The sequence below is a fragment of the Ischnura elegans genome, chromosome 3 (assembly GCF_921293095.1).
Source record: "Ischnura elegans chromosome 3, ioIscEleg1.1, whole genome shotgun sequence".
In the NCBI taxonomy this organism is placed as follows: domain Eukaryota; kingdom Metazoa; phylum Arthropoda; class Insecta; order Odonata; family Coenagrionidae; genus Ischnura; species Ischnura elegans.
In genome coordinates, this window is record NC_060248.1 from 49,365,656 (window position 1) to 49,377,983 (window position 12,328).

At 36.7% G+C, this 12,328-nt stretch overlaps 1 protein-coding gene across 2 annotated transcripts in view; it reads left to right on the plus strand.

Annotated features, from left to right (window-relative positions):
* Positions 1-12,328, plus strand: part of LOC124155756 — a 43,233-nt gene that overhangs the window by 9,736 nt on the left and 21,169 nt on the right. For both annotated transcript variants that reach the window (XM_046529842.1, XM_046529841.1), the window contains exons 5-6: positions 7,581-7,730; positions 8,254-8,349. In XM_046529842.1, coding sequence (XP_046385798.1) covers positions 7,581-7,730; positions 8,254-8,349 — 246 coding nt within the window. The remainder of the gene's footprint in view (positions 1-7,580; positions 7,731-8,253; positions 8,350-12,328) is intronic.

Consider the following 12,328-nt stretch of genomic DNA (forward strand, 5'->3'; position numbering starts at 1 on the left):
TTTCTTTTGGAGGCGCCTCGACACCTGACGTGAGACTAATCGCCATGTTTTGAATACTGTTAAAATTAGAAAATTTTGAGAGTCCAATTTGACAAAATATTTATACTATCCATCTTTGTGCACGACTTAAATACGGTGCTCATTTTGCTGTTTTGTTCTGTGTTGGGCGGATTCGTTGTTGCGCCACTTACAGGACGTCCTAGCTCTACTGGGTTATTTTTAAATTTGAAAATAAATGCGTAGAGCGTCGTAGTTTCTGGGAATGATGACGAGATTTATTTTCCTATCTGTAGCAGAAAGATTACGAGAGGCCATCAGTCGAAAAACAGGCGTTATGTGATTTTTTAATCGTATATTTCTTTTTATCTTTCCCTAGCATTATTTCTCGTGGTATACGCATGAAAAGGACCTCAACTCCTCAACGCTGTTTTGATTCACGGATTCATTTTTTCCCGCCCCCTGGTCCTTTTAGGAATTGCAGTTTGTTCCCTTCTGTGCTATCTGCGCTCATGCAGTCCAATCAATGAGTTACGCTTGAAAATATTTCTTTTTAAGCATAATTTTGAGGCGTTAGTCGTTGAATCGCAATTGGTAGATTTCATTTTGTAATATAAATGGAAATTGAAATTTTCCCTTCGTTTCTCGTAGGGATTTTGTTAGCCTTCATTTTCGGCCGATGCCTTTCAGTCGGCTGATTATTAAATTGCCTTTAACGTTGGATTTCCTAGCGACCGTGTCCTGAGTCCCTCAAACACTCTCAACACAGGGGCGATCACTAGGGCGTCTCAATACCGTGCGCTAATCCCAATATTTTCCAATGACAGCCGATAATTTATAATGAAAAGAGAATATTTTGAAAATTTTATCTGGTAAGGCATTGATTTATTTTAAAGAGGAGATGCCTCCTTAATGTAGTATATTTCGAGTTAGGCGTTTTAATGTATCCAAAAATGCTTGCAAATGATCCTTGATTGGGTAAGAGAAAAATTCACCGCTTATGCTTCGCAAATGTCAGGTTCTGACCTTGGCTCCGTCCATCCGCTAGATTGCGACTTCTGTCTCTTCTTATGTCTCCCCTATCATGTCCTGATTGTGAGTATGCGCGTAAGACAGCAACAGCGATAGCGGACAGCCTTGTCTTACCCTAATTCGGCGTGAGACAAGGATGTCACTTCTCCTATTTTCCGAAATGAGGTCTTTCCGGCTTTTTCCGGCCTCGTTTGCCAGTAAAATATATTACCTTCTTATCTTTTTCTGCTGGAGTAATTTTATCGTTCTACAGGCCGTAGTTTTATGTATCCTATGCCTAATTTTGCTACTCGTGTTCTCAACAGAACGCAATACACTTGTTTTCATTGTATTTCTACGTATTTCGTGAACACCAGGGTTCACTTTCCACTAACTCTTAACCTATTCCTGGTCAACTTGTATCTTCTCGTTGTCCTTAGCTTTACGTGCTATTTTACCTTTCTTATCTCCTGATAAAAATTTAACCTTGGCATATGACACTTCATTTTCCCTTTTGAAGCTAATCCATTTCGTCTCACACTCCTTGCCGCCAACATTCCTTCGCCAAATTCGTGTTTTCTTGAAAACGATACTTTTTCTCTCGTGTTTCTTTTTAAGCCAATCGATGAATGTTTCTTTTCATGGAGACGACTTCAGAGTTCAAACTTTTATATAGTATTATGACGAAACGTCTGCTTAAAATCGGTAGTTTATTTACTTTTACTTAATACCCATCAATGCCATTACTTATTATTTTTTCTTCGCCTTCTACTCACCGTGTGCCAAAAGTTTTCGAACTCCTCTCCAATGCTCTAATTTTCTTCTTAAATACTTGGTTTCTCTCTCCACGATTTTCTGTGTCAATATGGTTTTTAGGCTACTTCCTTCCATGCTTATTGTAATGCTCTGTCAGTGCCCATACTGTCCCTTTAATTTTACTTTCCAAGCTTTCCTCATCTTTTCCAGCTCCTGATATTCCATAATTAACTTACTTAAGATTCATTCAATGCCACTTCGGACTGGAGTTATTCCCGTGACTCTCAGATATTGAGCTAAAATACGTATAAATGCACGCTTTTCCTGATAAGAATATCATTTGAAGTTTTTTTCGAGAACAATTAACTCAGCAGGATAAAGGATTGTTATCGCACACTAAATTTTCGTCACCCATTTATGGGAAGAAATCAACTCTATAAGTTACCTATGGCTTCTTTTTATGCCCAAGCGTAAAAAAATACGAGAATGTTATCACAATATTTTTTTATTATTAATTTTGGATACAAAAATTACTAAATTATAAAGAGCGAAATAGTGCCTATTTTAATTTTGATATTTTTATTTATCACACCGTGTCCTATTGGGTGTATGATATGAACATTTGGGTGAATGTTCTTCCAATTTGGAGGTAAAGCATTTTTTGAATCTTTTCTTGCAATCCCCGTTTGATGTTTATTATCGAAAATACCTCGCTTTTTTCCTCTTACGAATTTCTAAAACCAAGGCATTTCTACATTTGTACACTCTCGGCCAATTACCACTCCTTCTCTCTCTTTTACCGCTTCCAAGCCTCCCGTTAACGCAAGATATTTCGTGCTCTACATTTTCCTATTATGTCCTCTAGTTCCCCATCCATGTACCTCATGTAGTCTTTTTTTTGCAATGGTTGCTTATCTTACTGCACACAAAGAAAGCGTTGACATTTATGGGAATAGTCACAAAAATCTATCACTGCCGAATTTATTTTGCCAACCTTCTACCCGCTTTTACGTATTCCCCCATTGGCCCTTATCTCTTGTGTCGTTTACGTTAGTTAATATCCTCCTCATTAATTCATGGCAGTCAATCAGTAAATCGTGTGGGAAAAAATAAATTATGAATTTTTAGAAATATTAATGTAGTACTTCGGGTCTTCTTTAATCATGCTAATATTTGATACTCGATAATTTTTTTCTGTATTTTTCAATCTGAAAAGCAAATTACTATCAATGCGAGCTACTACGACGTCTATCAGTAATTTTTTTGTTACCAGACTGGCAGAAAAAGCGCAGATACCTGTTTATCTTCCTTTCGTCTCCGCCCCATTTTATTGAACATTTTTGTAATTTACCTATCATGCCTTCATATTATGTATGTGCTTTAAATTCGAATTTTAAATATTCCAGCGTATGGTCGCTGGTAAAATTTTATTTTCGAAATAATCGAGAAAATTATTAATTTCTAGTTTACGTAACCTTGAAATCAATGTGAATCACAAACTTTCAAATTTGCTGTAGTGTATTATGAGGAGATCTTTTCAGCGACTGTTTACGTTTGCGCAAGTGTTGCGGTAAGTGTTGTCGATGAATTCCTTGCAATTCCTGTGAAAATTTTAGCTAATGTTTTCCGCTTTTTATGCCGTTAATGACTGCACAGATAATATTTAATCTCGTGTGTCTTGTTGAAGATCAATTTTGAGAAAATTAATTTGAAAGTGTAAATGCCATTGAGTCGAAATTACTAATTTTAGTTTTAATAGATAGTTTTCAATTCGCGGTATGTGGTACACCTTGCTTTTTGGCGGTCAAATATTTTTTATCAGGTACATATATTACGAAAAGTATTTTATATTAGTACGGTGAATGTTTGATACTGTCAATCCTTAGCCTTAATTTACGTCCACTATGAGTCACCCCGTCAATAGATGAAGTATACGTGGAAAATCCTGTGGATAAACAATGTCGAGTCCTATGCGCGGTCAGTTAACTGATCCATTGTGTTCTCATTGGGGCTTTGAATTCATTATGGTGCAATAGGGGTCAGCTATAGTCCTTTGTATAGGAATACGTGCGAAGAGAAGAATATTTCTTGCATTGCTTTGCTTATAAATGTGCTGGAATCAATCTTCTTTTATCGTGATACGTTGCTTCTTCTAGATCCATGGAGTATTTGTGTGTAATTAAGTGCATTTCTTGGGAAAATTATTCCTATTTGAAAACAAATCTTACGCTCGGCGTATAGTGGGATAATGTTGCAGCACCACTTTTACCATTCCATGCGGTAAAAAGCACTGGTGTCAGTGCTTCTCAGGTTATTATCTTCATCGCGAAGCGCAGATTTTCGTGATGCCGACGATTTTCGTTTGCCGTTCGCAGCAGCTCCCGTAACTTGCTTTTGCAATTTATTTATCCTTAAAAAATAATAAGTCTAGGTATTTTATTGCGCGTTTCACCAAAAGAAATTATCCCGATATTGACCAGTTTTTTATTGTGGCATGCTTTTGTTCGTTAACCTTTCATTATCTTATGACAGTTAATTCTGCCGCTTAAAGAATCTAAATGGTTATCGCCGCATTAGACCCTATATGGACACCAATGAACCTCAATTATGGCGTTGACGTGTTCAAGGTCTTCGATTTAGCATCCTCCGGTGCTGCAAATTAATACTTGATTTTTTTGTGAAGAGTTCTCTGCACCACGTAGTTACGCGTGACATAAGCCAGGTGTGCATTTTGTTGTTCCATAGCGGAATATAAATCGCCCCTTGGTGAATGAATGGATGCTTGTCGTGAATCGGCATTGCATTTATGGACGATAATAACCACTGGGGATAGATATGTTGACCTTATATGTTGAACTTCAGAATATGATAGAAATCAATGGGACGCACCTCAACGCTTGGCCTGAAAGTCCTATCGGGTGAAGTTGGAAGCACAGTAATACGAGGGATGGTAGTCTACCGTCAGCATCGTGAGGAGTTCCTCTGCTGTCGAAGCGTACTGGTTCTTTTGTGATCGCGCGTGGTGGGTGAGTCGCTAGAATTTCTATAATTATTAATTCTTGAAGAAAACTCGATCAAAGGTACGCACTGTAGTCGCTTAGTGTGGGTATGGATGAATAAGTACGGCGGTTCGCCAGAGCGCATAGCTTTTCTCGTGTCCTCAACGAAAATGCACGGTATTCCCGCACTTAGGCCATTGTGGTATCCATGAGTAGCGGGTTGCAGGGCCCTTAGGATACTTTGGAGTCATAGTCAGCCACTGCCTCTTTTGCTGGAAAATGCTACTCGGGCGCCTCCCAGCCGTTGTTATCTAAGCTTCAGGAATGATTCCTCATTTTTTCACCATTTTGATGCTGTTCAAGTGGTTCACGGCACTAATGTGGTTTTCATGCTGGGTTTCTCTCTTGACCCTGTCTTTCCCCCTATTTTAATTCTGCAGCCCGAGTCTCTTTGATATTTCAATGGCGTCATTTGGAGGGAACGCCTTAAATGCAGTATCAGGTGCCTGTGCCCTCGTGATAGTTAACTGGTATTTTTTGTAGTGTCTTGATGGTATTCAATACCCACTTCATGGGAAAGATACGTTAATAATGTCCATTTTTTAATTTTTGAAGATGAGTTAGAAATATTTTTAGTATTGAGGAATTGCAGTATAGTTTGGGCTCCATTATTAAAACCTGCTAATTAAATGATGATAAATGTATGTTCCTGTAACTCTACAATGTCTTACTGAGTGCACCAAAAAATGAAGTATATAGTCAAAAGACTGCTGAAACAGGAGGCCATGTTTAAAAATTACTGTGATATCACTGGGTTTTAAGGCCGTTTTACACGGTACACGGAATTGCGCAGTCTGACGTACGTGTGAAGGCGCAATCAAAATTGTGTTGTGTAAAGCGGTGAATTGCTAGAACACAAACGAGAATGCGTGGATGCGAGACGGCAAAATAGCCCGTTCTAATTTCGTTCATGCATTCGCGCAATTCCATGCCATTTTAGAAATTAATGCAGCTCTAACCTGCGCAATTCCGTTTACCGTGTAAAACGGCCTTTAGGAATGCTGACATGAGAAGCCATTGACAGTGATCGCCTCCAATTTCCATGCATAGCTTAATTATACATTAATCCCCTTGGTTTCTTTTTCATCACTTTGAATTACGCACTGTTATAAATGTGTCTAATTTGGTTGTATGGGTACACCCTTTCTTATAATATTAATTCTTTTTATTACATAAAATAATATCTCTATACATATAATTCAGGTTTAATTATAATAAGAAATGCATTCTTCAGTTTTGTGAGGGAGTCATGATGTAAAATTGAAATCAACAAAACTGAAACCTTAAACTCTTTCGCTACTAACAATGAAAATATGTGGCAGGACGTTTATTGATCAGGGAGATGAAAGTCACAAATTTTCGTTGGAGATTTTTCAACGTAGGAAATCAAATGCCAAATATGTTTCCTTACTCTCTCCCTTTTATGACGATTGCGGGTTCACAAAGTTTTAGTTTCGGGACCCAATAAAGCGGGACTTAGGCCGTACCCTCGAAATCATGGAGCAGGTACGCGAACCCCTTGTCTTAATTTACCCCTCTTTGTAGTAAGGGACCACGGTCATTCAATTGTTCATTCAGTCAGTTGTCAAAATAAATATTTGTTCCTTCCTCAAATAATATAGGTATTAAGAATTTAATTCTTTGACTTTTGAGCAGCATTTACAATTTTTAAACGAAATGCTACTGTAAAGATTAACTTATAATGATACCTTTACTGCACAACCGCTCATACGAAACATGAAACGCATCAAAGTCTGCAATTTAATTGCAAGCAGCAGTTATCCATACAGCTAATTCATATAAACAAAGCATGATTGACCGCGAACCAATACCGCTGGTAGGGTTATAAACCCCAAAAGGAGGGAGCCCAACTACCCTCGTAGTCCGAGATAATGCAGAGTCCCCGCTAGGAAGGGTCCGAAAAGGTTGGTGCTGAGAGAGTGCGATTATCCACGAGACCCTTCTTAACGAATTACCTTCAAAAATGCTCTGTACAAAGGGTTTGGAGTAGTCTCTTGGGGCTCAGTCCAACAGTGCTTAGGAGAGAACTCCACCATCTCATAAGGGTTAATCTCATGTTTCAATGGTATATGTAGCTTGTATTGCTGTGTTGGCATTGTAGCATTGTGACATGAAATTGGGACAAGTGGATCAAAGTCAATTCATGCTTAAAGATTATCATTTGATACCAGTAAGAGCATCCTTTATGAATTTGAAAGGACTTTATCTTATTGGAGTCACAGCTGAGAAAGTGAAAAATTCTGTTCTTCATCATATTTTATGAACTTTCTGCCAGTGATCAACAAAAAAAATAGCATTGGGAATGAGGATAAATGTAAGTTAGATTTATTTGAATAGTCACTCAAGAGTAGATAAAGAGTCACTCAAGAACTGTGGATGTGATTTTTTAATAATAATTTGCTTGGCTCAGAAACACTACCAAATTTAACAATTCACAATAAGGCTCTACACACATTCTTCATGTAAATTCATAAAGTTTTGTGTCAGTAACTTGGATAAAATATAAGATTAAAGAGTGAGACTTGCAGGTGCAAATACATCTCAATATTTATTGGGAGAAACCTTGCTTCAAGTGATTATGTAATTACATATATGTTATTAGGGCCCTCTTATATTTGAGAAAATTTTTTCTCATCTTGTATGAAACTCTGATATATCATTTGAATGCATGAATAGTCCATGATTTGCATTCTATGGGATACTCCTTAATATTTATTCTGCTTTTCCTATTTTCAGGTATTCCACTTGAGAGATATTCGGTGGGAGAAGCCACAGTTCCTATCCAAGTCTTTCCTTGGTTTTGTCACTTTTAACATTATAAATTATTCACTGCTCCTTGGAGAGTTCATCACTACTCATGTGGCGAATGCAAGTCTGGAAGACAAGGTAAATCATCAAATTGCTAACATGTAGCCCATAAATCAATTCTCTCTTCTGTAAAGTCATATACATTCTGACTCTTTTCTTTGAATCATGCTGAAGAATGCCACTTCAACTTCATAGTGTTTGATGATTAGTTCAAATACTAATAATTAGTTGACATTTTTGGTTTTAAATTATAATTAATGATGTTTTTGTGTGAATTTACTAGAAATGTATAAATATATTATGCATTCCTAAATACGTATTGGATAATTAACAATTCCATCCATTTTCATTTATTGGTGACCACCATTTATTTCCCTGTTTTCAATATCTTCACATGATATTCAGTTAGCCAAAAAAATGTCTGATTACATATTCCAACAGAAATACATTAATGCAAATCCTTGAATTTTTATGTGGTGGTCCAATGTTCTTAAAAGTCTATAGTGAAGTTAGACTATTGTTATATCACATATTGAAAAAGGTGAAGTTTTATTGGCCAATTTGTTACAAACTTTTCATAGTTCTGTGATATTCCTTTCAGAGTTTTTACACCCATGTCTTCAATGGGTGCTATGCAGTGCTGTTGTTCATCAACGTTATCTTTTTCCTAATTTATGGTGTGGAAGTTTACTTTAAGGTAAGTTAGTGATTTTCATATTGAAGCAAAATATTTTGCTCCTAGTATAATTAATACGCTATGATTAAGGCCAAAAAGTGCTATCATTTTCATATAATGGCATGCCTTCATTTTCCTTAGAATTAAAGGCTTATTTGCTTTGCTATTGGATCTATTATAAATTAAATATATTATTACTCTTGCATAGAAAACCAGATATTTTTCCTTGCATGTTCTTGGTATCTTCTCTGTGATTGTTAATCAGAATAAAGGCTTGAATTCTTTAACGGAGAAATGATATGTATTTCCCTTAATGCATAACATATTTTCTGCCTCTTGGGAAAGTCTTTTGACTCTTTGCATCTTATAGTACACTTTTGCTCATTCTGATCTATGATATTAGAAGAAATTGTACTTCGAAAGAATTTGAATTATTATAAGTGTTGAAACTACAACATTGCCACCCTATCTAAAAAATATTTCTTTTTTGTAACTGCATCTAGTTTGTGTTTAGTGAGATCGGACAATCTATGAAATGATAAGTCAATTCTTAAACCGTATAAATAAGATCATGGTCTTGAAAAAAGAGTTGTAAGAGTCGTAATGATATTTTGGGTGTTAATAGTGCAGATAATGTCAGCAATGATCATTTTAAATGCTATCATTGCACACTTTCAACAAAATCTTTAGCCTTGCATTTGATTAATTAACTCTGATGAATGTGGTAATTGGCAGTAAAAGATTAGATTCTCTTTTATTTTTGTTGATTAATAAATATCAATATTTCTATGACCTATTATTACTGGGGAACTTGTTAGATAAATGTTCCCAGTGCTGTGATAAGTTTTTACTGTCCAATCAGATTTACTCTGTAATGTCTGCAGTATGATTGTTAATTATGTCTATCAGAGCTTCTCTACCCTTTTGCGATAATTAAAGTTTCACATGATTGCACACTGACTGAGCTTGCTCAAGTTCAAGTATTCTGTGATAGCATACTGTTATGTAGGCAATCATTTTAGGTGACGTAATGGTAAACCTGTACTTGATGCAATGTTTTCTCTCTTGACCTACGTCAAGTGTTGCGTGATTCAGATTTGTAGATTTTTTAAATAGATGTTATTTCCTTTCTTCTTTAAATTAGCTTGGTAGTTACATAATCAATGTAGCAATGGCAGCTGTTCTTGAGCTCTAGTATTTATGTTCTTTAGGTGTCCTTTGTTGGGCATATTTGTTATGCTTTTGAATTACTTTTTTGAAAATTTCTTGAGGAGAGAACCTCGGAAGTTTTTTAAAGGGGTGGTGTATAGATCATCCAAAGATCTAAATGCAGTCCATAACGTTTTCCATATAAATTTTTATAAAATCATGTCAGTTGATTTGGTTAAGGTGTACTATTGGCATGCAAAGAGTTAATATGCAGTACAGCAGACTCCTGATTATCCAGATGTGGTTTATCCGTTATGCTGATTATCCGTGCATAAGGTCGCACTCCGAGATGTTTTCCCCCATCTATATAAAAATATAAAATCCAACACAAAAGCAGCAGGATATTTGCATTTTAATGCATGGCTACACCGGGCCTATTATTTCCTTTAGAATTCCCTTAGAAAAATGGAATTATTTTATTTGATTGCTGACAAGGAATGTTTCAAGTATACTTGGATGTTTGATCTAGCATTGCAGACGACGATCAGTCGCGGGAAAAAACTTTCGAGTAATAGGGAAATTGCATACTTTTTTAAAATAGTATGCTGATACACTACAGTAAACACTTAGTACCGCAATATACTTTTTTCCGCTTAAAATTCAGTTTATACACTAGAAAATGACTCCCAAAAGTCTCCCGAGTTTCGCGGGCTAAAAAATACCGCCCCCACTAATCTTTGGCCGTGACGTCATAGTTCAGTAGGAGTCCAAGATCCAAGCCCAAACTGCAGGTTTGGAAGTGCCACGTTGCGTTTAAAGGAGAACATGGGTGAAATAAGGAAAAATTACAAGTGGTGCATTGTTCCTCTGTGCAATAACACCCCAGAAAGAATTTTCGTCTGCATTCCCACGGAGGAAATTAGAAGAAAAGCCTCGATGCATTCCGTCTGTCGGGATGAGCGTTACGGAAAAATAAGAGTATAATAAACAAAATGATAAACCCGTGTGCTATGTGAGCGAAGATAACTTTAATATAAATAATATTTCCATATTTCTTTGACTGAATAACTTGAAACTGAGATTTTTCGATCATTCGGCCGTCGTAGAATAAAAACTCAACTTCACAACAAAAATCGAGATAGGTGCTTCTCGATGGTTACGATGGACTCAAATTTTTTACGGTACTTGTTCAATTTCAGTTACGGAAGGACATAGAAAATTCCATGATGTTTAAAATCAAGGGAGGAAATATGAAAATATAGAGCAACGTTGCTCTATATTTTAATATTTTGTACGTACGTTGATCCTCATGCATTCAAGTGCCAGCCAAGAAGACAGCGTTTTCTTCTACTGTCGGCGTCAAAATGATGTGCCGCTGTACTTTGCAAATTTATACCCTGGCTTCACTGCATGCTATAATAATGAACTATACGTCATTTTAAAGGAAATTTTATCCTAAATTCTGCTTTTTTTATTACAAAAAATTGAAAACTGTAGACACGGCCAGTGCAATAAATGACTCCGCGCACCGAAAAATTAGCCGTTTTGTCAACTTCATGAACTTTGCAACTCAACCTAAGGAAAACTACTACGTCTACAGCATTCATCTTCCACATTAATTTACACTCATTAGTGCGGATTAATAAAATGGCTTTTGGGTATATTTAGAACTTATATTTTGTTATAAATTAATGATATTATTTAAACTCTTGTCCCATAGTTTACCCCGAAAGATAAAGGAAGTTGTAGATGGAAAAAGAATGGAATCCAGAGGTGGTCACAAAAAATGAATCGCAGCATTCTTTGATTTTATTTTACGCCGGCTTGCTTTTCAGAAAAAGTTGAGTCACGAGAGGAATGTTCCGCGGCCCTTGATTTGGAAACTGTGGAGATAGAGGAAGACGTGTGGATCAGCAATTTCCATTTAGTTGGTTGTCAGGATAAACCAAGGATCCATTTAAAGGTTGTCAGGCCATCGTAAAAAGATAGGACTGATGCACCACAGGGGAAATGGGGTGTTTGAGGGAAAGTCAAACCCAAAGTTGCCCAAAGAATGCGCAGTTCTATGTTGCTCTTTCCCCAGTTAAAACCAAATAAAAATTGGATTGGGATGATATTTTCACCACGGGTTCCAGTGATAGTGAGAGTGCAGGTGATCATGGTCATCGTCGAAGATCATCCCTCTAGGATTTCCGATTCGGAATTTTTAAGTGACAACCGATCGCAATGACGATGAGCTCGCCTTTAGAGTTTCAGATATATCGTGAGAAAAGCTCCCAAAATGTATTAGACTGTTTGGAAAACATTCACATTTTAATGCTAAATTAGGAAGGATTTACATTTTGCAAAAGTAACTTCTTAACACCTAAAGACGTTGTGTTTATTATATTGATCGAAGAGCGATTGACCGATTCTTTCTGCAGAATAGGAAGTGGCTTCGGGGTTTTGAGTAACAAGATGGTAGATTGTGTTGGAAGTTCGTCTATATTATCGCTACTAAATTGAAACATTAATCGTCTGGCTTCTTCAGAGCTTCCTGTCGACCTCCAGGCAAGGTATTTTTAAGTTGAAAGTATCATCGACAGCTTCGAGGTGGAAATAAGTTCACCATAAGACTACCGGACTGCCAAAATAATACACATTTCACATGAGTATACGCTTTCGCCAATATTATACGCAAGTCTCACTTTGTTATGAACTATAAAACATTTCAGATGCACATCAGCTACCTTTCCATTTCTCGGCATCGACTTTCCGCGCCGACGAAGTCTACAGTTTCACTAAAATACCCTGTTATCATGATGGAATCAGTAACAGGAAGCTTGTTAGGATCAGCCTAAGAATAACCATA